Source organism: Medicago truncatula, chromosome 3, assembly GCF_003473485.1.
Source record: "Medicago truncatula cultivar Jemalong A17 chromosome 3, MtrunA17r5.0-ANR, whole genome shotgun sequence".
Classification (NCBI taxonomy): domain Eukaryota; kingdom Viridiplantae; phylum Streptophyta; class Magnoliopsida; order Fabales; family Fabaceae; genus Medicago; species Medicago truncatula.
In genome coordinates this window covers 22,521,238-22,548,438 of record NC_053044.1, presented here as the reverse complement: position 1 = coordinate 22,548,438, position 27,201 = coordinate 22,521,238, and the positions used below count along the sequence as shown (strand labels likewise).

Sequence of the window (27,201 nt, the reverse complement as noted above, 5' to 3'; positions counted from 1 at the left end):
ATCCCCAGCAAGTTGCATACCTACCTGCCCTCAGCCATGGTTCCGATACGTCTCCCAACGACGTCATCTCCAAAGAGGATTTCCAGGAATGTGTAATATAGCACGAGCCACTACGTGCCCAATACTCTGATGTCTCGTCTTCCCCGTGAAGTCGTGCCTACAAAATGCCAACAGTCATGCATTACAAGCATTCATACATGCGTAATCATGCATATTACGTGCCCATGCATTTAATGAAACTGTTATATCATCCGTGCATATTGCATTTCCAATATCAACATCAGTCTCAATTCAATACTCATGTCAGGTTCTCTGTCAAAACCTTGTGAGCCAATAATATCGGTCAATTTCTGCCTTTCAATTCAAATCGACGTCAAGTCAATCTCAATCTATATCTTGTCAAAAAAAAAAACAATCCCCAGTGAATATGTTTCTGTTTGGTCAAGTGGCTAGTTCAAGTTCAAGAACAGCTTGTACCTATCAATTTGCTTATATTATCGGTCGAGTGCCCAGCTCAATCCAAGAGCAGCTTGTACCTGTCAATATGTTTCCGTTTGGTCAAGTGACTAACTCAATCCAAGAGCAGCTTGTACCTGTCTATCTGTTTTTGTCCGGTGGAGTAACCAGTTCGCATCCAAGAACAAGCTCGCACCTGTCTATTTGCCTTGCTTTCAGTCGAGTAACCAGTTCGAATCCTTAAGAACAACTCGTACCTGCCAATTTTACATGTTTCCAGTCGAGTCACCAGTTTGAATCCGTAAGAACAACTCGTACTTGCCAATTTTCTCTTTTTTCCAGTCGGGTCACCAGTTCGAATCCATAAGAACAACTCGCACTTTCCAATATCCCCAAGTGAGTTACCAGTTCGAATCCATAAGAACAACTCATGTTTGTCCAGTAACCTCTATCCCCTGTGAAGTGACCAGTTCGAATCCATGAGAACAACTCGCAGTTGTCTGTTTGTTTCATCCCCGGTCAAGTGGTTAGTTTGAATCCAAGAACAGCTTGTACCTGTCCAACTTGTTTCTAGTTTCCCGTTACTCTGCTATTCACTATCTTTGTCAATGTCTACCAATCCCGCAATGGATACGACATATTTTGTTAATTCCAATCCCCATAAGGCCTTGCATTCATAATCCAAATGATGCATGGCATGCATATTATTTGAAAATGGGTAGGCGTATTTTTACGTCCAAACACAGTGCAAATGCTAATATTTAAGTATCTTCGTCCTGTCAAGCCAAAGACTCCGTCTCTTGGCTCTCCAGACAAAGAAACTTAAATAGGGGCAGCTGTTATACCCTGTTTTTGGACCTAAAAATACTGGGCCCAATTTCATTTCAAACTTTGTCAATTATCAAATTTCTACTGCACAGTTCAAATTGTCTCTGCCTCGCAGTATTTTCAATCACAATTTTACCTATGTTTTTCTTGCATAAAACCTTTCGAAATGTCTTTACTTGTCTCGTAAGTCATTCAAAAGTGTCTCTGAATCATTGCATTGCTTTTTCTACAGTTTATTTCAAAAATTGCAAAAAGTCATGCAGAAGGGTATTTTGGTCATTTCCTGCAGTGGGACCCACTTTCATCCTTGTGACTGTCTCTGAGTCTTTTTCAGATTGTTTTTTAACATTTCATCAGTAAACCTTGTTAAATTTATTTCAAACTCGCATCTGAGTCAGTGTCAAGCCAATTTGAATCTGTTTAAGACATTTTTCGCCCTAGGGGGATTTTGGTCATTTCACACAAAATTTTGGCATAGAGAGGTTACTTTGAAGTACCTCATTTAGGCCATTGGTTCGTTTTAGTCCGTTTTGTCAATTTTTTTTTTTTTTGTTGTTTTTGTTTCGCTTTACGTTTTGTCAAGTTACCAATTTTATTTCAATTTTATTTTTATTTTTGCATTTTGGTCCTCGAAGAGGTCCAAAATTGCATTCCAGTCCAATTTTCTTTCCAATTTACATTTCAGTCCTTTTTGGTTAATTGCAGTTTGGTCCTTAAAGTTCTTATTTTTGCAGAAAGGTCCAAATTTCATTTTTTGTCCAAGGCCGTGCCATTTTTCTCCAGGTCCAGGTGTCACAATTCCATTGGCTCAAGTGTACACATGTCAGCTATAAATACATTGAGTCAGATTTCAGAAGCAATAATCACACGCCAACTCAACAAACACAATCAGATTCTCTCTCTCTATTCAGTTAGATCAGAAACATAAAATTTCTCAGAATTTCTCAAGAACACCAAGAACAAAAACCCTAACCGTTTTCCAGAAACTCAAAAAAGTTCATCAGAATCAACAATTTTTGGATCAATTCTCAGAGATTCTGTGGAATCTTCATCATCGAATTGATCATTTCTCTGCAATTCAAAAACGCGAGCTCGCATTGAAGCAAGCTCAAGCGTTGATCACAGAGGGGGGATCAGAAGAGGGAAAGAAGCAAGGTTTACACCGGCGAAGAAGATGAAGAAGCAGAATCAGTGAAATCACCGGTTTATTTCCGGTCCAGCAACCAAATCAACAACACAGAAAACGAAGAATCAAGTGTTTCCGAAGAAATTCAACAGAACCTCCAATCAAAAACTTCAGGTAAAACTCAGAACAGAATTTCTTTTCAAAAATAATATCATAGTTTAAACCTGTAAAAATCACGCAAGCAAACAGATCTAAAATTTCCAGAATTCAAAGGTAAAGCCGTAACCGTAAACACAAAACCTAGATCCATAAGGATCTGAGTTTTGAAAGCAAGAACGAGTACCAGAAAAGTAATCAAACGACGAAACGATGTAGATCTTTAAAGATCTAAACGTTTTTGTTCAAAAATCATTTCAAAACCGTATAAAGTTTTTCCAAGATCTACGTCGTTTCAAGCTGTATTTGAAAAAATAATTGCTGGATTCGTGTTTAGGGTTAAAGGACGAATCAAGAGATGTAAGAATCTTTAAGTTCTGGAAATTTTTCACCGGAAAGTTCATAGGTTTCGCCGGAGAAGATGAAGTTTCCGGCGGACCTTCAAGGTCTCCGCCGTAGCTTCATCCTCACCGGCGGTGAGGGTTCTAGAGAGAGATGAGAGAAGAGAGAAGGTTTAGAGAGAGAAAGGATTGTAAAGAATGGAAAAAACCGGTGCCAGTCCCTTTATATAGCCAGTGAACCGGACCGGTCCAAGACCGGTCCAATCTCCTTCATTCCTGGCCGTTGGATCTAGGGTTTCCCACCCTGGATCAATCCAACGTCTCCTGTGCAATCTGGGTTTTAGTATGCTGGGCTTTGGGTTGGGCTTAGTTTTCTTTTACGTTTTTTGCTTTCTTTTGTGCTATTTACACCGTTTTCTTTGCTATTTGCACCTGTTACTTGCCTACTTTTTTTTATAAAAAATTCCTAAAAAATCCTAGTTGTTTCTCGATATATTTTTGGTATTTCCATGGCGTCCTTGCATGTAAAAAAATGGTGAAGTGGCATGAACTAATTTCCATGTGTTTTTACACTTTTGGTATACTTTTTGCTATGTTTTTGTTCTTGATACTTTGATATGTGCTATGAACAAATGATACCCTATCTTGTGATGAATATGCCTCTGGACATGTGTTTCTTTTTGCCGTTTTTGGATATGATTTTATGGATTTCTTGTTTCACAAGCAACAAGTGTTTGTTTTGAAGAATAAAGTGTCAAATTTCTCTATGAATTTGGTGTGATACTTTGCTTGCATGTGTCTCTATTAATTTCATGTCATGGCTTGAAACAAAATCTCTCTCAAAATTGCTATGATGTGATGATTATGGGTACAAGTACCTTTAGGAATCATATCAAATTTTTTTTAGGTTTGTTACCACTTTATTACTTTCTTTTGCTTTTCATATGCAATTTCTTTTTGTTTATTTCCTACTATTTTGTGCTTTGTGATTACTAACCATTTCATCTCATGTGTCATACATTTCATAGCATTCCACCACCCCCTCCACTTTCTTTAGCCTAGCATTTATTTTTGCAAGTTTTGATTCATTTGGCGATGTAATTTGTTATCATTGGTTTGTAGCTTGGCAAAGGGGCCATAGAATGTATTTAGGCAACTTTTGTAATATGGACTATGGACACTATGACGCACCGGCACGCACACACTCACCCTAGATGTATGCCTAGGATTGTATGTGTAGATGTATGGCTAGGATTGCATGTTTAGGTGAATGCTTAGGTTTAAACACTTAGAGAAAAATCCGACTTTTTCCAAAACATGCAAATAACCTCACTTGAAAACCTTTTTGAAAATAAAATAGGAGTCAAAACTCCTTATTTCCCTTTTATTTTCTTAAGTAAAATTTCTAATAAAACTTAACTATACTTGGACTTCATTTTGAAAAAGCTAACTCCACCTCACTTTTTTCCAAATCTCATGCCCTTGAGGCCTCTCATCTCTATTCTTCAAAATCTCTTTTCAAACTTAAAATCAACCAACAAAAACAAAAACTATTTTTTGAGAATGAACTACGATCGGTTTTGATCCCTTAAAAGGGTACGTAGGCAATGAGTCAAAACTCCTCCAAGCCGAAATAAAATCAAATTCTACTTCTTCTCACCCCCATTCTTCACTAACCACACCTTCTTTTTTACAAATAGTCTCTAAAAAAATAAAGCGTAGAAATAAACTTAGAAAACGGTTCTTATGGAATACCATAATCGCTCCGGGTGCTTAACACCTTCCCGTAGCGAAAACGACCCCCGAATTCGGAAACTCAAGGGTTTTTCTCCTTTTACCCTTCCCAAGAAAAAAGAGAGATATCAACGGTCAAAAGGTTCAAGTCCAATTAATGGCTTGGCACCCAAAAACCATGATAACAGAAATGGCGACTTCACTGGGGATTCTTTTTAGCGGGTCGCGCCTAGTTTTCCTTAGTTTATATTTACGCTTTGTTTTATTGCTTACATATGTGAATACTTGTTTATTTTCATTTGACGTGTGGGGTGAGAATATCAAAAGTCCTATACCCGGGCTGAGTGAACTTATGTTTAGGTAGAGATATAATCGACAATTCGATCCGGGGGTTGCCTCGTGTATTGGATTATGCGATCAATCTCACATAGCTGAGGCATTTTGAAGGTGATATTGTCGGCGTGTGTTGTCATGCTTAGGCACTTCACTTTCAATTGTTCAACGAAGCTATGAACCGTAGTTACCAAACCCATCCTAGCCTTTTTAGGACGTAGTGCGGTGGCTAAATTGAGTGTTGTCTCAAACTTTAGTCGTCACGCGATACTACACTCAAACTAGACCTTCTCACAAATAATCATGGAACGGGTGTCGTCCTGTACTACCATGATATATGTGAGAGAGGTTGCAGTTTGGGAACTGTGTTAGAACCTTGGTTACTACTATCCAAAGCCTTAGTTCACCGGACGCCGTGTCCATCCGTGGCCCTGTTACTTTGAATCTCAACCCACCTTGTTCTTTGTAACTAAACAACACAATCATGCATACATGCATTCATGCATAAACATTTTTCATGCATTCATCGAAGGGTTTAAACAAATGGAAATTTTTGTAAATAATCACAGGTATGAAGAAGACTAAGTGCTACAAGTTCAAGGAAGTGGATTTGGTCAGTTTAAGAGAGTTGGCACTCAAGGTCAAGAGTCAAACAGGGTTCCGACTCCGGTATGGGGGATTGCTTACTTTGCTCCGAACCGATGTGGACGAGAAGCTAGTGCACACTCTAGTGCAATTTTATGATCCGAACTTCCGTTGCTTCACTTTCCCGGACTTCCAGTTGGTTCCTACTCTCGAGGCTTACTCCAATCTAGTGGGTTTACCTATAGCCGAGAAGACGCCTTTCACCGGTCCCGGGACTTCTCTTACTCCTCTGGTTATTGCTAAGGATCTCTACCTCCAGACTTCTGGCGTCTCCAACCATCTTATTACCAAGTCTCACATCCGGGGGTTCACTTCGAAGTATCTTCTTGAGCAGGCTAATCTCAGTACTACTCGTCAGGATACACTCGAGGCTATCCTTGCTTTGCTTATCTACGGGCTCATTCTCTTTCCGAACCTCGACAACTTCGTGGACATGAATGCTATCGAGGTCTTCCATTCCAAGAACCCGGTTCCTACTTTACTAGCGGACACCTACCACGCCATTCATGACAGGACTCTCAAGGGCCGTGGGTATATTCTTTGCTGCATATCTCTTTTGTATAGGTGGTTTATTTCGCACCTTCCGAGTTCCTTCCATGATAACTCGGAAAATTGGTCCTACTCTCAGCGGATTATGGCTCTCACTCCTAATGAGGTGGTCTGGATCACTCCCGCCGCTCAAGCCAAGGAAATTATCATGGGTTGTGGAGACTTTCTCAACGTACCTCTTCTTGGTACTCGTGGAGGAATTAACTACAACCCCGAGCTTGCTATGAGACAGTTTGGTTTCCCTATGAAGTCGAAGCCCATCAATCTTGCTACATCTCCAGAATTCTTCTTCTACACGAATGCCCCTACAGGACAAAGGAAAGCTTTCATGGATGCTTGGTCCAAGGTTCGAAGGAAGAGTGTGAAGCATCTAGGTGTGAGATCCGGTGTTGCTCATGAGGCTTATACTCAGTGGGTGATAGATCGAGCTGAGGAGATTGGTATGCCTTATCCAGCTATGAGATACGTGTCTTCATCCACTCCATCTATGCCTCTACCTCTACTCCCCACGACTCAGGATATGTATCAGGAGCATCTAGCTATGGAGAGTCGTGAGAAGCAAGTGTGGAAAGCTCGGTACAATCAAGCTGAGAATCTAATCATGACTTTGGATGGACGAGATGAGCAGAAGACTCATGAGAACCTGATGTTGAAGAAGGAACTAGCTAAGGTCCGGAGGGAATTGGAAGAGAAAGACGAGTTGCTTATGAGGGATTCCAAGAGAGCCAGAGGACGACAAGACTTCTTTGCCAGATACTGTGGTTCAGATTCCGAGTCCGATGATGCTCCGACTACTTCCTATGCTTGAGGGCTTCATTTGTTTACCTTGTTGAAATCTCAAAGTCTTCCTTTTTTGAAAATACTATGTAGTTTTGATTATTTGCAAGATTTCTAATTTGTTTAAAAATCCTTCGATGAAAAAATAAGTCTTTCGCATTTGCATTTGCATATCATGCATCATATGCATCATGCATCGGTCACAAAGGCTTCCAAGTGCTCACTATCTCCTGGTTCCTCTGCCGCAGTGTGAAAAGTGGCTCGTGCTCAGAGGGTCTACGAACCTGATAGAACCGATCGAACCAGAGAATACAGAAGAAAGAAAAGGGCTATGGAAGAAGAGAACACGCAGCTCCGTACCGAATTGGCATCCCTAAAGGAGGAATTGGCCAAAGCTCATGATGCTATGACTGCTCTGTTGGCTGCTCAGGAACAACCAGTTCCTATAGTTTCTGCAGCTGCAAATGTGACTCCTACCGTAACAACTGATCCCCGCTTTATCATGCCATCCGGGTATCCTTACGGACTTCCGCCGTACTATACTGCTAATACAGGGGCAGGTACCTCTGGTACTACCAACAATGGCCCAATCTCAGGGGCAAACTTAACTCCTGTTAGTACCGCCTTGACTCAAGCCGCAACAACTGTTACCGAGCCCATTGTGAATACGTTGCCTCAATTTGTCCATGTTAATGCGCACCACGGGAGTATTGCCACAACCGGAACTATGGAAGAGAGAATGGAAGAACTTGCCAAAGAGCTCCGACGGGAAATTAAGGCCAACAGGGGAAACGGAGACTCCATTAAAACCCAGGACCTCTGCTTAGTATCGAAGGTAGATGTTCCAAAAAAGTTCAAAGTCCCGGAGTTCGACAAGTATAACGGGCTGACTTGTCCTCAGAATCATATTGTCAAATATGTCCGGAAGATGGGCAACTATAAGGACAATGATTCCCTTATGATCCATTACTTCCAAGACAGTCTGATGGAAGATGCTGCAGAGTGGTATACTAGTCTGAGCAAAGACGATGTCCACACTTTTGATGAGCTAGCCGCTGCTTTCAAGAGCCACTACGGGTTTAACACTCGACTGAAGCCGAATAGGGAGTTTCTCAGGTCCCTATCTCAGAAAAAGGAGGAAAGTTTCCGTGAATATGCGCAAAGGTGGAGAGGGGCAGCTGCCCGTATCACTCCTGCTTTAGATGAAGAAGAAATGACCCAGACATTCTTAAAGACCTTGAAGAAAGATTATGTTGAGAGAATGATCATCGCTGCCCCGAACAACTTTTCGGAGATGGTCACCATGGGAACCCGTCTTGAGGAAGCCGTCAGGGATGGAATCATTGTGTTCGAGAAAGCTGAATCCTCTGTGAATGCATCGAAGAGGTATGGTAATGGACACCACAAGAAGAAAGAAACGGAAGTGGGGATGGTGTCAGCTGGAGCCGGTCAATCAATGGCCACTGTTGCTCCTATCAATGCAACTCAAATGCCTCCGTCATACCCATATGTGCCGTACTCTCAGCATCCGTTCTTCCCACCGTTTTATCATCAGTACCCTTTGCCACCGGGCCAACCTCAGGTTCCTGTCAATGCCATCGCTCAACAGGTGCAACATCAACTGCCGGTTCAACAACAACAACAAAATCAGCAAGCTAGACCTACTTTCCCTCCGATACCGATGTTATATGCTGAGTTGCTTCCAACTTTACTCCAAAGAGGGCATTGTACAACTAGACAGGGCAAGCCCCCACCTGATCAGTTGCCTCCAAGGTTCAGGTCTGATCTCAAATGTGATTTTCATCAAGGTGCCTTAGGTCATGATGTCGAGGGGTGTTATGCTTTGAAGTATATCGTGAAGAAGCTCATTGATCAGGGAAAGCTGACTTTTGAGAATAATGTCCCACATGTCCTCGACAATCCGCTCCCAAATCATGCCGCTGTGAATATGATCGAAGTGTGTGAGGAAGCTCCTAGACTTGATGTCCGCAACGTCGCAACTCCTCTGGTACCTCTACACATCAAGCTGTGCAAAGCTTCTCTGTTCAGCCATGATCATGCCAAGTGTCTAGGATGCCTTCGTAATCTTTTGGGTTGCCATGCTGTTCAAGACGACATCCAAAGCTTGATGAATGATAATTTTCTGACTGTCAGTGATGTTTGCGTGATTGTGCCAGTTTTTCACGATCCGCCTGTCAAGAGTGTACCTTTGAAGAAGAATGCTGAGCCTTTGGTGATAAGGTTGCCCGGACCGGTACCGTATACTTCAGATAGGGCTATCCCGTACAAATACAATGCTACTATGATAGAAAATGGAGTAGAGGTGCCTCTAGCCTCCTTTGCCACAGTAAGCAATATCGCCGAAGGGACTTCTGCAGCACTAAGAAGCGGGAAGGTCCGTCCGCCGTTATTTTAGAAGAAGGTAGCTACGCCGAACATTCCACCAGTTGAAGAAGCAACTCCAACCGTTGTTTCACCCATTGCTACAGATGTGAACCAGCCAGGCAAATCTATAGAGGATTCGAATTTAGATGAGATTCTGAGGATAATAAAAAGGAGCGACTACAAGATCGTTGATCAATTGCTGCAAACTCCTTCGAAGATATCTGTCTTGTCATTACTCTTGAGCTCCGAGGCTCACAGGAATACCTTGTTGAAAGTGCTGGAACAGGCTTATGTTGACCACGAAGTCACGGTAGATCGTTTCGGTGGCATAGTGGGAAATATTACTGCTTGTAACAACCTCTGGTTCAGTGAGGATGAATTGCCCGAAGCAGGAAAGAGTCACAATCTGGCTTTGCACATCTCAGTGAATTGCAAATCAGACATGATATCAAATGTGTTGGTAGATACCGGTTCCTCCCTCAATGTAATGCCCAAGACAACTCTAGATCAGTTGAGCTACCGAGGGACCCCTTTGAGGAGGAGTACTTTCTTGGTCAAAGCTTTTGACGGATCTCGAAAGAATGTGCTGGGGGAGATAGACTTGCCGATAACCATTGGCCCTGAGAATTTCTTGATTACCTTCCAAGTGATGGACATTAATGCATCCTACAGTTGTCTGCTGGGAAGACCGTGGATACACGATGCGGGTGCGGTAACCTCCACCTTACATCAGAAGTTGAAGTTCATAAGAAGTGGAAAGCTTGTTACCATTCATGGAGAGGAGGCATACTTGGTTAGCCAGCTATCATCTTTCTCTTGCATAGAAGCAGGGTCTGCAGAGGGGACCGCTTTTCAAGGATTAACTGTTGAAGGAACGGAACCTAAGAAGGATGGAACTGCCATGGCTTCTTTGAAGGATGCACAGAGAGCCGTCCAAGAGGGTCAAGCTGCCGGCTGGAGCAGGTTAATACAGCTTCGTGAGAACAAGCATAAGGAAGGTCTTAGCTTCTCCCCAACTTCAGGAGTTTCCACCGGGGCATTCTGTAGTGCTGGGTTTGTCAACGCAATCACAGAAGAAGCAGCTGGATTTGGCCCAAGGCCTGTATTTGTTACACCAGGAGGCTTTGCAAGAGATTGGGATGCCATTGACATTCCCTCAATCATGCATGTTTCTGAGTAATATACCTTGTTGCTTGAGTACCTTGTTTTTCAAAATAACAATCCTCTCGCTCTGCCCAAAGCGAGAGTGATATTTTCTGTAAGGGCATGTTTGTTTCGGCATTGCCGTTGATTAATAAAATTTTGTCGTTTCTTCCACAACTACTTTTTTTTAGTGCTTTTTCCCTAGGAAACAATGGTAATGCCAGAAAAAACCAAAACGTCTGTATTTTTCTTATTAATTTCAAAAATCTGCATAAAACCCCTCTTTCTAAAAATCATCCAACCATTTTACGCAGATTGAACTATAATGAACCCGTTGGGCACAGTAATCCTGCATTCCCTCCGAATTTTGAGTTCCCAGTGTATGAGGCCGAAGATGAGGAAGGTGATGACATACCATATGAGATCACTCGGTTACTTGAGCAAGAAAAGAAAGCCATTCAGCCTCACCAAGAAGAGATTGAGCTTATCAACATAGGTACCGAGGAGAACAAGCGAGAAATCAAGATCGGTGCTGCTCTAGAGGAAGGGGTTAAAAAGAGGATCATCCAACTCCTCCGGGAATATCCGGATATTTTTGCATGGTCGTATGAAGATATGCCAGGTCTAGATCCTATGATTGTGGAGCATCGGATCCCCACCAAGCCTGAATGTCCTCCCGTCAGGCAGAAATTGAGAAGGACTCATCCAGATATGGCTCTAAAGATTAAGAGCGAGGTTCAAAAACAGATTGATGCGGGTTTCCTCATGACAGTTGAGTACCCTGAATGGGTTGCCAATATTGTACCTGTGCCAAAGAAGGATGGTAAAGTCCGGATGTGTGTTGACTTCAGAGACCTGAACAAAGCCAGTCCAAAAGACAACTTTCCATTACCTCATATTGATGTGCTTGTTGATAATACTGCTCAGTCTAAGGTGTTCTCCTTCATGGACGGTTTCTCCGGTTACAATCAGATCAAAATGTCTCCTGAAGATAGAGAAAAGACATCTTTTATCACTCCATGGGGTACTTTCTGCTACAAAGTGATGCCATTCGGCCTAATAAATGCTGGTGCTACCTACCAAAGAGGGATGACTACTCTGTTTCATGACATGATCCACAAAGAAGTCGAGGTATATGTGGATGATATGATTGTGAAGTCAACAGACGAGGAGCAACATGTTGAATATTTGATGAAGATGTTTGAAAGATTGAGAAAATACAAGCTTCGATTGAATCCCAACAAATGTACATTCGGCGTCAGATCCGGGAAGTTATTAGGCTTCGTTGTCAGCCAAAAGGGCATTGAAGTCGATCCTGATAAAGTCCGGGCCATCCGAGAAATGCCAGCTCCACAGACCGAGAAGCAAGTCAGAGGTTTCCTCGGACGTTTGAATTACATCTCCCGATTCATATCTCACATGACCGCAACCTGCGGGCCAATCTTCAAGCTACTCAGAAAGAATCAGCCTATTGTATGGAATGATGAATGCCAAGAAGCTTTTGATAGCATCAAGAATTACCTGCTGGAACCACCTATCCTTGTCCCACCCGTGGAAGGAAGGCCTTTGATTATGTATTTGGCAGTATTTGATGAATCCATGGGATGCGTACTTGGTCAACAAGATGAGACTGGAAAGAAGGAACATGCTATCTACTATCTAAGCAAGAAGTTCACCGATTGTGAAACTCGGTATACAATGCTTGAGAAGGCTTGTTGTGCTTTGGCCTGGGCCGCTAAACGCCTGCGTCATTATTTGGTGAATCATACAACTTGGTTGATATCCAGAATGGATCCGATAAAGTATATCTTTGAGAAAGCTGCTGTTACTGGGAAGATTGCACGCTGGCAGATGCTTTTGTCTGAATATGATATTGTGTTCAAAACTCAAAAGGCAATCAAAGGTAGCATTCTTGCCGATCACCTTGCTTACCAATCTCTTGATGATTATCAACCAATTGAGTTCGATTTCCCCGATGAAGAAATCATGTATTTGAAATCAAAAGACTGCGAAGAACCGTTGATTAATGAAGGTCCAGATCCCAATAGCAAGTGGGGTTTAGTCTTTGATGGTGCTGTCAATGCTTATGGTAAAGGAATTGGGGCAGTCATTGTATCCCCGCAGGGGCATCACATTCCTTTTACCGCCCGAATTCTGTTCGAATGTACAAACAATATGGCTGAGTATGAAGCATGTATCTTTGGGATCGAGGAAGCAATTGACATGAGAATCAAACACCTCGACATCTATGGAGATTCTGCGCTCGTCATCAATCAGATAAAGGGAGAATGGGAGACACATCATGCTAAATTGATTCCTTATCGTGATTATGCGAGACGTTTGCTGACATATTTTACAAAGGTTGAGTTGCACCATATTCCTCGTGATGAGAATCAAATGGCTGATGCTCTTGCTACTCTATCTTCCATTTTCCTCGTGATTCATTAGGCTCTAGTGTTTCACCTCTTGCAATTTTGGCCCATGAGTTGATAAAGTCAATACAACCAACACCATCTGATAAAAGATGAGAATAAGCAATTCCAATTGCAAAGCTTTCATCATTGTTTCGAAATCTTGTGAGTTGAACAACAAACAATGGCATTTCTTCAATTGGTTTGTTGTAATCAACTTTTGGAATAAGCTCTTTGGTGGAGTCAGAAGGTGCAAAGTCACCATAATCATGAATACTTTTTGAGCTTTCAGCTTCTATCAAAATAGCTCCTTTTGCATTGAGATTCAATTATATTCTACCGCCTTTTGTGTAAGAATATCGACCAGCTACAGGATAGTAGTGAACTAGGATTTTGCTGAGTGAGTTCTTTAAGGTTTCTATGATTTTGTTATTTTGGTTCTGGTTTTGTTTGTAGATATAGATCAGTGGTGTGTGGAGGTTGAAACGCACAGTTTGATCTATATCTGAGAGCCATAAATGACCATTTGGGGTTACTTCATTTGGAGTCACATTGTAAGAAGCTTGAATGGTTACCATTTCTTTGGCTTCTTACAATTTCTATTTTTTTTTCCTACTATATTATATGTGCTATGTGATTCATATATTTTCTTCAAGCTCAATAATTTAGCTACTGACAATTGCATTGATGTGTTTTGTAATCATTCAAGCTCGATGACAAAACATGTGACAATCAAAAACATCATTGTACTATATGATATAGTACTCCATGGCTCACAATTTTACGTAGGAAAATTATACGGTGAAGTCATGAGAATGACTTTTCTAATGACGTTAACTCCCAATCATTGAACATTTGTGTATTTAATTCATATCAAGTCAGATTATATGGTGTATTGCACATTTGCTCAAATATCCTAGATCTTAAAGTGGTCCCACCAGCAGGACACCAACTGACATGATATCAGCAGTTATACCACTGACTAAGAGAGTTTTTATCAAGAAAATATCTCAACCAATTAAATTTGTTATTTGGCGGAAATCAATGGAGGTAATGGTGTGTAATTAAAGAAAGGTGTTAGCAAATACTCTATCTTAAAATTTTCTTGATAAATTTTGTCACTATATCTATCATTTTCCATAAAATAACTTTTTTAAAAAAGTCAATTTCTTGACTGCACCATAGAAACGTCATTTCACATATACCAAATATTTCGCTCATAGACATGGTTCTTTGATAAACTGTCGTGGTTGATGAAATCCAAATTAAAGTAATAAAAATATTAGTTGGGGTTAATTTAAATTGGAATATATGTGTTCCCAATTCCCATAAACACTTTTTTAATGAATTTTTTTTTAGATAGACTAAATGGCAAAGTCATTATAAACTCACATACACAAGTGGAGGTACCGAGATTCAAACCCGATCATGGCATCCGACCTAACAATTTCGGCATTTTGTCAGTTGAGTTAGAACTTCTGGATTGTTTAATGAATATTTATCTAGTGTAAAAGTAAATAATTGTTTCCTTTTTTTTTTTTAAGGAAAATAATTGTTTCCTTGAATACTTGTTTAATGTAAATGTGACAATTTGTTTCCTTTTTTTTTTTCTTCCAATTTTGAATCGACTTAAAAAATTAGTCTCGAGTATCAATTCTTATCTCATGAATACTTGTTTGGTCCAATCAACTTGAAAATTATTCCCGTGAATACATAAAAATATGGAAGATGACGACTCAGAAAAATTGTTCACCCTTATCAATTGTTGTCTCATTTTTTATAACTATTATGAATTTTTTATTAGGGAAAATTTGTCTGATCACAACCATTTATTTTAGTCTTTAAATGTATGAGACACTTACATAGAAATCTCTAAATGTATTAAATATGTAAATATATTTTTAAGTGTTTTTTTAGTTTATCATTTTGATTCTCGTATTAATATTGGTCCTCAAATATTTTTCGTTACATTTAGGCAAATGAGATGCTTAGAGATGTACTCACAATTTTAATATATTTAAAAAGGTTTAGTTATTCTTTTGGTCCCTTAACTTATTTTTTGGTTTCGTTTTGGTCCCTTAACTATTAAAAGTTTCGTTTTGGTCCCTTAACTTACTTTTTGGTATCATTTTGGTCCCTTAACTATTAAAAGTTTCTTTTTGGTCCTTTAACTTACTTTTTGGTTTCGCTTTGGTCCCTTAACTCTTCCTCCGTCAACCACTTTGGTCCTTTATGTTATGATGAATGTATTAGAGTTAAGGGACCAAAATGAAACAAAAAAATAAGTTAAGGGACCAAAACGAAACTTTTAATAGTTAAGGGACCAAAAGAAAACCCAAAAATAAGTTATGGGATCGAAACGAAACTTTTAATAGTTAAGGAACCAAAACGAAACCAAAAAATAAATTAAGGAACCAAAAGAGTAATTAAGCCTATTTAAAAATTGAAATGACAACACTTTTAACATTCATTCACCAAAATATTTGTTTTACCTTTTTTTTTCGGTGAACATGTTTTTTGTATAACAAGTTTTTTTTTTAAAAGAGCTAAAATGGAATTTATTAAAATTGAAATGAATCTTAACCGGTACAAGAAATGCTAGGCTGTGAGTTTTAAATAGTAACATACAAAGGATAGATGGGGTGCCTCCAATGAAAAACCCATACACCCGTGAATCAAAGAAAAAATCCAAAAAACCTATAGGAAACGCCTCCTAGCAAAGAGCTATCTCTGAAATCAATTAATAGAAACACCAAAACCAAGCTAACAGCACGATCAACGAAACAACATAAACTTATGTTGTACCAAAATCCTCAAACATCGTCACAACACCACAAAAATAACTTTCACCACCCATATTCCGCTGCTCGCACACAACCCCTGAACACCAACTTAAAAACCTACACAACAACCAACAACCTTTGAAAAAACAGTCGAGAATAAAACCCCAAACACCACCCTTAGCTCTCCCAAGCACCTTCACCCAAAACACACCTCGAAGAACCGCAAAAGTCAACTACAAACCCTTGTACCATCATACAATAAGGAAAAAAACCTAACCACAACCAAAAATCAACACCACTACCACCATCGTCACCAAAACTTCCATTGACCACCACAAAAACCACCATTAACCATCACTAAAAAACAACACCAGCCACCACGCGCATCACCACCAAAAACCACCACAAACACCACCACCACGAGCCCCACCACAAAAGACCCAAAATCAACACCACCATGAAAACCACCATGAAGCACCACAAACCAACACAACCAAAGATCCATCGAAACCATCACCACCTATGTTTCGATCAGACATAACCTCCATCATAATCAAGAGAGAAAACGAGTGAAACAAACAAAACACCAAAAATACAAATCAACCTTTATGACGACAGAGAGAGCAACCGTACGTCGGAAAGGTACGGTGGTGCGGAGGACAGAGACCCTCATCGCACCACCATTCATTTGATCTACATGATGGCGACGACGGATTTGGAATTTGTGTGAGGGAGAAAGGAGTAGGACAGTCCTAGGTTTATTGAGAAAGGAGTACTACGACTGTTTTTTTTAGGGAGATGTTAGGTTTTTGAGTACGGCCCCCAAAAAATTCACAAAATAAAGTCAAAGTATTATTTTTTTTTTACAAAATAAACTAGTTAGTATTTTGCTTCTTAGACGTGTGGGACGGTGTTAGTCTCTAAAAATATCAAAATTTTGAAAGATACATTTTTTTTTCTACGCTCAAGTGCCCTACTCCATGATTTGAGGTATTGTCCATTTTTTTTGTCTTTGAGTGGGCCCTCGCAGATTTTTCATTTTTAAAAGATGTCTCATTGGATTCAGGAGTATATGTGTTGAATATGAACTACCTTTTGTGTCGACTCCCAAGTATTGTGGGATTTTAAGGTGTATTGGTACATATATCCTCCGATCAAGGATAAAGTGGAGTTTGTGGGCCCACTTTCCAATTGAAGTCAACAAGTTCTTTGTCAAGACCAGAAATCTGCAACCATGTGGTATAAGAGACACCATGATCCCAGTCAAAATTGACTCTTCCACGAAAATGAAATAAGTTGATCTCATCCTCAAACATCCTAAATTTTTTGTGTACCTAAAATGAATCAAGTTCAACAAAAAAAAAAAATTGTATCAAACTCAAACCAAGTTTTAAACTCAACCAATTCTTACCTAATAGAATTCACCTAAAACAAATTCGATTTAACTCATTTCTAACTCAATTTACAAGTATTAGCACCAAATTGAATGATTCGATAAACTTCAAGATCCAATCTAAACCAATTAGACTCATTTAATATTTTTTTTTCTTTTAATTATGACGTCCAAATGAACCAAACCGAACCGTTACACCTACAAGTGACATCTCAATAACACCCAAATTCACTTTTGGTCTCTCTATCACGCGAAACACAGTAGCTTGCTTGTTGTCTTGCATACCCAACCAACCAACCAACCGTGTTCACCAGATCTCACTCCGTTTGTTTCAACACAGAAGACAAAAATGGCGGTGATGTCTGTTCATCAATTCGCTCAATGCATCACTTGTCACGCTTGGAGTCCCGATCAATCTAGTAACCACTCTTCTCTTCTTTCCTTTTTGATTCAAACCTTGTTTAATTTCGTTGTTTTTGATGAATTCTTGAGATTTTATGTACTTTTCTAGATGCAGTTATGATTTGGATCTGATTTCTTGTTTTGAATCAAATGCAGTTATGATCTTTGTTTCTTAAGTATGAATATGTGTTTGGTGTTGGTTTATTAAGTGTTTTGATTTGTAGATGTTAGATGAAAGTGGAAGATTTGTAACTTGTTTGATCATTTTGAAAATCACTTAATTTCCGTGTGTGTGTGATTTGAATCGATTTATTGCGTTATTTGAATTTTATGAGAATGTAATTGTTTGAGTGGGAAACTAGAAGCTATGTAGTACTCACACAGACACCGGATACGATACTGAAACTGACATGTCAACACTGATAATAATTTGAGAAAATGAATTAATTGAACGTAATCACATGTGTCGGTGTTGTGTTGGACATCGGATGCACCTTTGATCAGAGGTGTCGGTGCTACAGAGAGTAGAAGTGATTAAGAGGGTGTTTGGATAAACTACTGGATTAAGTGTTTCTACAATCAAAGAGCTCATAGGGTAAACTCTGCATAAGCTCTGTGTTAATTGTTTCTATAAACTATAAGGTATGTTTGTAAGCTTTTGTAAATGTTTGTGGAGGTGTTTATGTTATGTAAGTCCATATAAGTTCTTCCAAATTCACGGAATCTAAGATGTGTTGAAGAACCTGAGTGACAGAAAGGAGCTAGAAGTTGTGGTTCTGGAGTGAAGCAATGTGCAGGTTAAGAATACGAACATGTAATTTGCATTGGGAAATGTTTGGATGAAAAGGGGAGGGAAGAACATAGTTACCGAATTTTTACAACTGCACTTCTAATGTTGGTGCTTTCTCTCCGATTGTAGACGGGGGAGGAGAAAAGGCCTTGGTTTCTGACTCTATAGAATAATTTGTAACAGTGGTGATGAAGGGTGCCTTTGAAGTTCACCTTCTCATTGGGAAGGAAGAACAAATCAGTAATAAATGACGCATATATAAATAGAAAAGGAGATTAAATAGTAATAATCATAATTTTTTTTTTTGAGCAAGTAATAATCATAATTATTAATGCTTTAAATGCATCTGTGTAAGTATAACTTCTGTATACCAAATTTTCACAAGTAATGTTTCCTGCCATGTACCCATTCTTGTACCGAAGAGTATTGCGTATTTTCTAATTATGAGGAAGAAATTGGAAAGTCAAGTAGTAGGTTTCTTTCCCTTTGTTTGGATGAACTTGAAAATGTTCGTAAAGGCGGAGTTTTGGATTCCTCTTTTGGTCCCTTTTTTTTTCTTTCTAAAACTCTCAAATAAGAGGGAGCTTACTCTGCCTTTCGACTGCAATTTCCTCCATCCAAACATATCCAGCTATCATAATTAGTTGCAAATAGTAAAAGCCTAGCTCAATTATGCAGTTTTATTTGCTGATATTATTAATGTCAAATATTTTTTTAACACCACATGTTTTCCCCCTTTTAAAAATGGCAAACAATTATTGGAAAACTGTCCAAATAGTGACCCTTAGTGATGCTTTCATTATTATATTGTTTCTCGATAACAACTTTCGTTTTTAGTCTAAATCAAATATGACACATGAAATATGTAATCAATATATCTTGTTAGAATTTTTGTCCCAATTAGCAAAAGAATAGGATGAATATTTTCTGATATTTAGTTGCATAATAATCACGTGTTAATATCTATTGTAAGTTGTTGCTTTAGGACCCAATTGGAGACTTTGCCTCCACACATAGTCTTTGTAAAGGAAAAGCGCATCTTATTGTGGAAATAATTGAAACATTTTATTTTTTTATTTATTGCTATCTTTATCCTTTTCTGTTTAATGACTATAATGTTCTAATATTTAGACATCTATATATCATTGGATGTGCTTACAGTTTGAGTCTTACTATAACAAAACCAGCTTTTATCATCTTCAATGTATATTACCGATCTACCACGCATCTCTTGTGAATTATTCAGATATTATAATATAGTTACCTCCTTTTGCAGTGGTCGCATTTTGTCCAAACAATAATGAAGTTCACATCTATAGATTGGTCGAAGACAAATGGGAAAAGGTGCATGTTCTTCAAAAGGTACACTTCTGGTTTTCTATTTTTCCCAGAATAATAATTAATTATATGCTCTTTTATATCTTCTAGATGTGAGCACAGTTAGGGGCTCATATGAACATATATGAAGATAAAATAACAGTGTGGACATGTTAGGAGCACAGTTACAAAAGCAAATAACCTTTAAATCACTGCTAACATGTTTAATTAAATTAAAAGTTCAGAAGGTCTCATACAACTCAAAGTACTGAGCAAAACTGGGTGCTGAAAATGTGAGATTGCAGTAAAGAATAGCAAAGAACTAATGCTTGCGTCTCCAGCCTTTATGGTGTGAGAGGTGACAAAGAACACAGTCTGATGTACTTCAATTCAATGAACTGAGAGCGGATTGAGATCTGAGATTGAGAGACTATAGTTGAGTGAGAGGGAAAGATACTCGAACTAGGTTATTTGTTAATCATTCACTTAAATTGCGGGTTTCCCAGCTCGACCTGTCAGTGCTGCTGGAGCCTGGCTCATGAAATATTATTAATCTAAAAGCTTTTTACACACTTCCTTGGCGATCCCCCTTCAATCCGTATATACTGTAACCTGAGTGAATAGGATTGGAAGGCAGTCTGAAAGTCATTGAATTCCAGTTACGGTTTTGACAACCTTGATGCCAATATTATCATGATTGAATTTTTCCCTGATGCATTTTTGTTTATAATGATGAAACAACTAATTTGGTTGGAAATTTTATAATAGTTTCCAAGCAAGTATGGAATTTTGGATTGTCCAATTGCCATTTTGACAGTCTTCATACCCATATTATCATAATTTTTTTTTCTTGATATATTTCTTTTTTTTATTCTTCTGTTTATAATAAAAAGCTTCTATTTTGGTTGGACTTTTTATGATAGTTTCTGAGCAATTTCTTTACTTTCTTTTACCAGCATGATCAGGTAATATCTGGGATAGACTGGAGTGCAAGATCAAATAGAATAGTTACTTCATCCCACGACCGGAATTCGTGAGTGCCTGTGTGGTTTTGAACATTGGACTTTTCACCCTTGGTCTGGGTGACTGTTGCCAATTTCTCCTTTATACATTATTGATTTTGAAATAAAATATTCAAATATGAATGTGTTCTTGCTAGATATGTCTGGAACCTTGAAGGATCAGAATGGGTACCAACTCTTGTTATCCTTAGGCTAAACCGTGCTGCTCTTTGTGTGCAATGGAGTCCAAAAGGTATGAAACACATTCCCATGTCCCAGTTTTGTTTCTACCTTCTAGAATTAAATTAACATTTTTATGGTGTCCAAGACTCCAAGTCATCTAAGAGTTGAAAGTAAATGTTTAAAATTGAAATCTCTACTTTCCCAACTCTTGTCCCTCTTGGATTAAAGTTAGTGGATGGGATTGAAGGTGTGTATAACCTAACTCTAGTTAAGCCGTTTTCATGCTTGTCTGACGCAATTTTACATTTGATTATTTTCTTACTAGCCGAAGTCTTTTATGTCTTGGGTTTAACTGTAATGTAAATGTAAATACTGGGGTTTGATCCTCTACCAGGCCAATTTTGCCCATTACTACCCTGGTGCTTTCACCACCTATATAATTTATTTATTTTTACAGTTTTTTTCCAAATAATTGTCTTAATATTTCCTGTTGATTATCCCAACATATTATTATTATTATTATTATTTTATCTTTGCCTTTAGAAGTTATATGGTTTTAATGCATTGCTGAATTTTGTGTTGGCAGAAAACAAGTTTGCAGTGGGAAGTGGTGCCAAAACTGTTTGTATATGCTATTATGAGCAGGAAAACAACTGGTATATCAGCTTTTCCTAACACTTCATTCACCAAGTTTATTTGCACCCTGAAAATATGATGGTTGTGCGTAGTTTTGAGTTTGCACTCTGAATCCACCATTATCTTTGTTGACCATAGTTTTGAGTCTTGACTGTATTGAAGTGTGTTTAGACAGAAATATGTGTATATCTTGTCAAATAAACTAATATATGTAGGGTGATTTTTTATTGGTTTGCAAGGCATCTTGTGCCACCCAAACTAATCTTTTAGAATGGAATAGCTGTTACCGCACTCTTAAATGCTGGCCTTGGTATTACTTAACCATTTAAATTGATGAGGTATAGCAGACAAAAATATTATTTTTCAGAAAAAAATAATATGGTGAGACTGAGTGACTAGAATTCAACTTTGAGGACCTTTTCCTACAAAATCAAAACATGGATGTTTTCTCAGATTTAAGGAATATCAGCATATAATTTTCATGTACAATTGTGATCTTGTTGAGAATGTGGTCGAAGAAAATACAGATGAGAGATTGATGAAGAATCTCATGGACCATTGCAAAGAGAAATTGATAGATCATTTAGATGACAAGAAAGTTTTTGAAAATAATAACAAAAGCGTCAGTCATTATAGCAATCTATATGCCGTCTGTGTTGACACTGGTTTCAATTGGCTTACTTTTGTCATTAATTGTTTGTTGTTTTTTAAACTTGTAATGTTACCTTTGTTCATTTCATGTTCGTGTTCATTTAAGACTTGCTGTTTTACTTCAGTCATTTGTTCGTTTGAGAATTATGTTAGTTCAAGATTTGCTATGCTACATTTTTCATTCATTTGAGAGTTATGTTGATTTTTAGTTAAGACTTGTTATGTGTAATTAATTTTCCATTTCATATGTTCACATTATTTAGCTTGTGAAAATTCTGTTTATATATGATTTATGACAGGCCCATGGGCTCAACTGTACCCAACCTGTTTCTTTAAAAAAATAATCTGTACCCAACCTGTTGACGAGTGGGTTGGATTGGACTAAGTTGAAGAAAACATATTTTGAACCAGTCCCATCCACTGCTCTAATGAGCAGTTTGGGTCCAAAATATCGTTAACTCAACCTAACCCACAGACACCTCTAGTTGATATAAATAGAATGCAAGTTTAAAATTTCAAAAAAAAAAATCATTGGGTTTTATATATTTATAATTTATTTTACCTCTGCAGGTGGGTTAGCAAACTTATCAGGAAAAGGCACGATTCTTCAGTGACAAGCGTTTCATGGCATCCCGATAATGTTGGTATTCTTGCTCTCATTTTTGTATACTTTTTGTATCGATTCAGAGTCTTTCTTTCTTTCTTGTGTTTAGTGCTGTTTTATATGTTTTGTCAGCTACTAGGATGCACTTGCTTGGCATGTTGCAAATTCTCTGTAATGATTGATAAAAAAAATTATTGCTTGTAAAGAATTAAAGTTTCCTTATTACTGTGATTGTTGTTTGCCCTTAATATTTTACAATTTTTTTTATATGTCCTCAGTATTTTAGAATGAAATCTTTATTTTAAATTGCTTGTTAATACACAAACATATCAACAGTAAATATTTGATGTTCACAATTTACAAAAATGTACTTGACGCCTGTGATCATAACAACAAGTAGGGATGGTTTGTGTGTTTTCTCAAGTTTGCAACTTTTCACCATGTGTTCACAACATCAAGCTTCTAGTTGCAGTTTCGCAATGACCGTGCGTTCAAAGTCCAATTGGTTACAGTTCCAAAGACACGGATAGTTACATATCTTTCTCCTACCTATATCAAAATATATTCTTATATGAATGTGCCTCAAAAAACATACAATTGTGTGTTTGTAGTTAAAATGATGTAAGGAAGATGTATTGTATCCGGATGACAATTGTGCTTATAGTTGGTAAGAATTGTTTAAGATATATCTGAGAAGTATTTTAAATATTTTTAAAATGAATTAAAAAATTTGATGGATACTTTCTTTGATACTTGTCAAAAAATATCAGACACATATAGGTATCTAATATGTGTTGAACACCGATACTTTGATATTTTTGAAATATCTGCACTTTGTGATGAAATGGCACGTCATAGCTCTTTAAAATATATTTGATGTCGGATATATAAAATACTTTTTGCCACATTGTTTTTCTTTTGACTGCAGATTCTTCTTGCGACAACATCCACGGATGGGAAGTGCAGAGTATTTTCCACCTTTATAAAAGGTGTAGATGCAAAGTATGATAATAACAACTCTGAATGTGGTTGACTTTTTCTCTTCATTTTCAAGATTGTCAAGTTATTGATTTTTGCATGTCGAATTGGCACAGGGATTCAAAAAAGAGTACATCTGATATGAAATTTGGAGAGGTTCAATTTTAACTCATATCCTCATGTGATTTGTTGATTTTGTTTCTATGCCTGATTACATACTTTTTAAGTTGTACAACATAACATAACCCCACTGTTTGAAGACTGATGCAAACAATATTACTAGTATGTAAATATAAATATTACTATTCTACATGCATAATACATTTTTATACATATGATAGTAAATACATTGCCTGTAAAGTACATTATACATCCTTTGTATTTGAGTAGCTTCTGCTTATATAGTCATTTTCTTTCTGTTAAACAGTTGATTGTTCAGCTTGATCTCTCATCATCTTGGACATTCGGAGTCAAGTGGTCACCAAGTGGCAATACTCTAGCTTATGTAGGTAAGAAAATTCTCTCCTCTTACTGGTTTTATACTAGCTGAAGTTATGGGTTCCACCTATATGTTTCTTTTTCATGTTTCTACTTCTAAAGTCAAGAGTTCAATATTGCTTGATGTGAGTTTCCATTGAGGTTTAGTTGTCATCTATATGTTTATTAAAAGAGTACTATTGAAGGTAAAAATGTATTGATGCTTTTAGGTTTTCATGGTGCTTAAAATTTGATTCATTTATATTCCCCATTTGTATTCTTTTTTAAAAATATTTGGGTTCGGATTCTTAAAAAACCATGATTACTTGTGGAAACATTATATCTTGTTTGGCCTGTTTGTGGTTTTACTTCTGGCCAACTGTATTTGTTGCTATTACACAGGTCATAATTCAATGATATATTTTGTTGATGATGTGGGTCCTTCTCCTTTGGCCCAGAATGTCGTGTTCCGTGATTTGCCTCTCCGTGATGTGGGTCAGCATCCACTCTTTCTATCCATTTAGTTTCTCATGGTCTTCTTTCCGAATAATTTACTGATATCTTCTGGAACTGGTGGATCACTGTATGACTTGTTTTCAGGTATTATTTGTTTCTGAGAGAACGGTAATAGGTGTGGGATATGATTGTAACCCGATGGTTTTTGCTGCAGATGAAAGAGGAGTTTGGTATGTAAAAATTCAGATATTTGTCTTTCTAAGATTTGGCCGATGCCCAATCAATGCGGCTGGGCCAACTTATTTTGAATTCTCTTTCCAGGTGGAAGAGAAGTTAGTATTTTGGTTCTGTATTAATTTTCCTTCTTTTGTTGTGTTTTTTCCTCTAGGGGTTTTGTCAGGTATCTTGGAGAGCGGAAGACAGTATCATCTGGATCAAGATATGGCTCACAGGTAAACTACATTTCTTAGGACTCTTCAATATACAGCGATGAGACAATTGAATCTCCTGTTAGATATCAATTTCATTAATCTTACGAATGTCTGATGTGAGAAAATTGAAGAGGTTGTGGCATGAAACTAGCTTGATAGAGTTCCTGATCTTCCTAGCATGAAACTAATTTAAGCTTGAGAATAAGAAAGAATATTGGGAAAAAAAACTGTCAGCTCGAGGGGACCATTAGTTTCATTTGGATATCTAATGGCTCTAGTTATAACATTTAGCTTAACACTACAATTATTACTTTTAAATAACCTGTTGCTTTTGCAAACAGAGATGCATGGATGTATGGATAAGAATCGGAAGTTGTCATTTTTAAGGAAAATGAAATTATTTAGAGAAAATGGGGGAAATATAAGATATGATATCCTCTAAAACACATAATTCATGTTCCAACTGAAATAATAACATTGCTTGTAGTTGTATTAGGTCAAACTAGTGAAATCGGCACATGAACTGATTCCTCTTTTTACACTGTAAAAGTAAAAACAATGACTGCAAAGAAATGTTTCACTGCATACCTACATATGCTAGCTTCCTCATAATGTCATGAAGACCATTTATCCACTATTTCTTAACTTCAGGCGCACATGACATGACTCAATTGAGGTTTAGCATTGTCTGGCCTTAAAACCTGAAAAAACCTTTATAGATCATCAATGGTTATAATATTTGGTTCTGCGGTTCAATTGAATGATGTTGATTCTTTTTTGTTCCTCGTGCCTTTCTTTCATGGCTAAGCACATGTTGCCTGTTTGATTATTTGAATAGACTTTCTTTAATCCGTGTCTTTATTTTGCTGTGTCTGATATTATGTTTTCTTATAAACCAAAGTTCATATTTATTGCAAGAGTTTAATAACTATGTGTACTGGCAATGTAAAAAAGTTTTAAACAGGCGTCGAATCATATTTTACGACAGTATCATGTCTTGTTGTTATTTCCTAAAGTAGCTACACAAATTTCGACTCTGAAATATGATTTGATATATGTCAACTAGATCCAAAGCTTAGTTTATACGAGTTATCAGTTGTAACTATTTCTGTTATACATATCATATTTTTCTTTATGTTGTTAAATTGAGGTTTATGCTCTTTATCCCTTTTACCAAATTCTGTCTTTGATCAGTTCTCTGAAGCATTTGGGAAGTTTTATGGCCAATCCAAGTATGGTGTGGGAAACGATGCTGTTGAAACTTCAAAAACACGTGGAGCAGTTCATGATAACTGTATAAAGTATATATCTCCCTAATGATCTTGTACTTTTTCCGACCATAGTTGGTTATATTATATATCACAGTGAATGAATTCGATTGACAGTAGATTTCAGGATACACACTTGCATATATACTGTTAGTGACTGATGTGTTTTTTTTTTTCCGGCTTGTAGTTCTATCATACCTCTTGGTGAGCATGGAACATTGACAAGGCGTTTTAGCACATCAGGTTAGTGGTGGGAAAATGGTTTTCTGAAATTATCTTATTTCTTGTGCTTGATTATATTCTTTGCCAGTTTCGGCTAGTTGCTTTGGCTAATGTACTTCCCTAAAACTACAGGATTGGATGGAAGAATTGCTGTATGGGATTTGGAAAATGAGCAGGACCTTCTTGAATTATAAGCTTATTAGTAAATTGTCCCATCTGGGTAAAATCTCTAAACGATATTGTCGCGTTGTAGATTTAATTTGGCTGTGAGCAATTGGAAGTGGTCAAGGCTTGAAAGTATCTGATATCAGCCTCTAAAACTAGAATGTGTATAAAATTTTACCTGTATGATGTCATAGTCTCGTATTCTATATGTTTAGACTATTGTGTAATTTCATGCAATGAAGGACTAGAAGTTATATAACCAATGGTCTAGAAATTATCAGTTTTGTAAACTTTAACAAACACTAAGGTGCATCACAGGTTATCCATGAGTGCTTGTTCAACTCTGCAAATGCATACTCATTAAACTTGCAAATTCTATATATTTAACTTTTTAATGTACATTTGCATATAAGGAACTTTGTTACCAAAAAGAAAGAAAACAAATATAGCAGAAAAAGGAACACATATTTATGACATTGGTCAGTACATTGGTAAATAAAGTTTGGATTCCCTAAATATGCCTAATATACATGGATACATTTACGGCCTCTCATATCCAA

At 37.6% G+C, this 27,201-nt stretch overlaps 2 protein-coding genes across 2 annotated transcripts in view; one reads left to right on the top strand and one right to left on the bottom strand.

The window, feature by feature from the left end:
- The window catches only part of LOC11428237 (spermidine hydroxycinnamoyl transferase), a 28,307-nt gene extending 14,845 nt beyond the window's left edge, over positions 1 to 13,462 (bottom strand). The window contains exons 1-2 of the mRNA XM_039831983.1: positions 13,225 to 13,462; positions 12,944 to 13,179 (exon numbers count right to left, since the gene is read on the bottom strand). Of these exons, the coding sequence (XP_039687917.1) occupies positions 12,944 to 13,179; positions 13,225 to 13,462 (474 nt within the window). The remainder of the gene's footprint in view (positions 1 to 12,943; positions 13,180 to 13,224) is intronic.
- Positions 13,463 to 17,232: 3,770 nt separating this feature from the next.
- On the top strand, positions 17,233 to 26,985 carry LOC11443510 (actin-related protein 2/3 complex subunit 1B). Its single transcript, XM_003599877.4, has 15 exons — positions 17,233 to 17,479; positions 19,529 to 19,614; positions 20,526 to 20,602; positions 20,729 to 20,823; positions 21,340 to 21,409; positions 22,611 to 22,680; positions 23,573 to 23,646; positions 23,739 to 23,778; positions 24,050 to 24,131; positions 24,502 to 24,590; positions 24,700 to 24,785; positions 24,944 to 25,007; positions 26,181 to 26,287; positions 26,442 to 26,497; positions 26,609 to 26,985. Exons 1-15 carry the CDS (start codon positions 17,410 to 17,412, stop codon positions 26,668 to 26,670), a joined length of 1,128 nt encoding a protein of 375 aa, XP_003599925.1. The 5' UTR covers positions 17,233 to 17,409; the 3' UTR covers positions 26,671 to 26,985.
- Positions 26,986 to 27,201: the final 216 nt, after the last annotated feature.

Coding starts and splice junctions, on each gene's coding strand:
- LOC11443510 (XM_003599877.4), top strand. CDS start 17,410: ATGGCGGTGATGTCTGTTCATCAATTCGCTCAATGCATCACTTGTCAC. Junction 23,647..23,738: donor ATAAAAGGTGTAGATGCAAA/GTATGATAATAA, acceptor GAATTGGCACAG/GGATTCAAAAAAGAGTACAT. Junction 23,779..24,049: donor CTGATATGAAATTTGGAGAG/GTTCAATTTTAA, acceptor TCTGTTAAACAG/TTGATTGTTCAGCTTGATCT.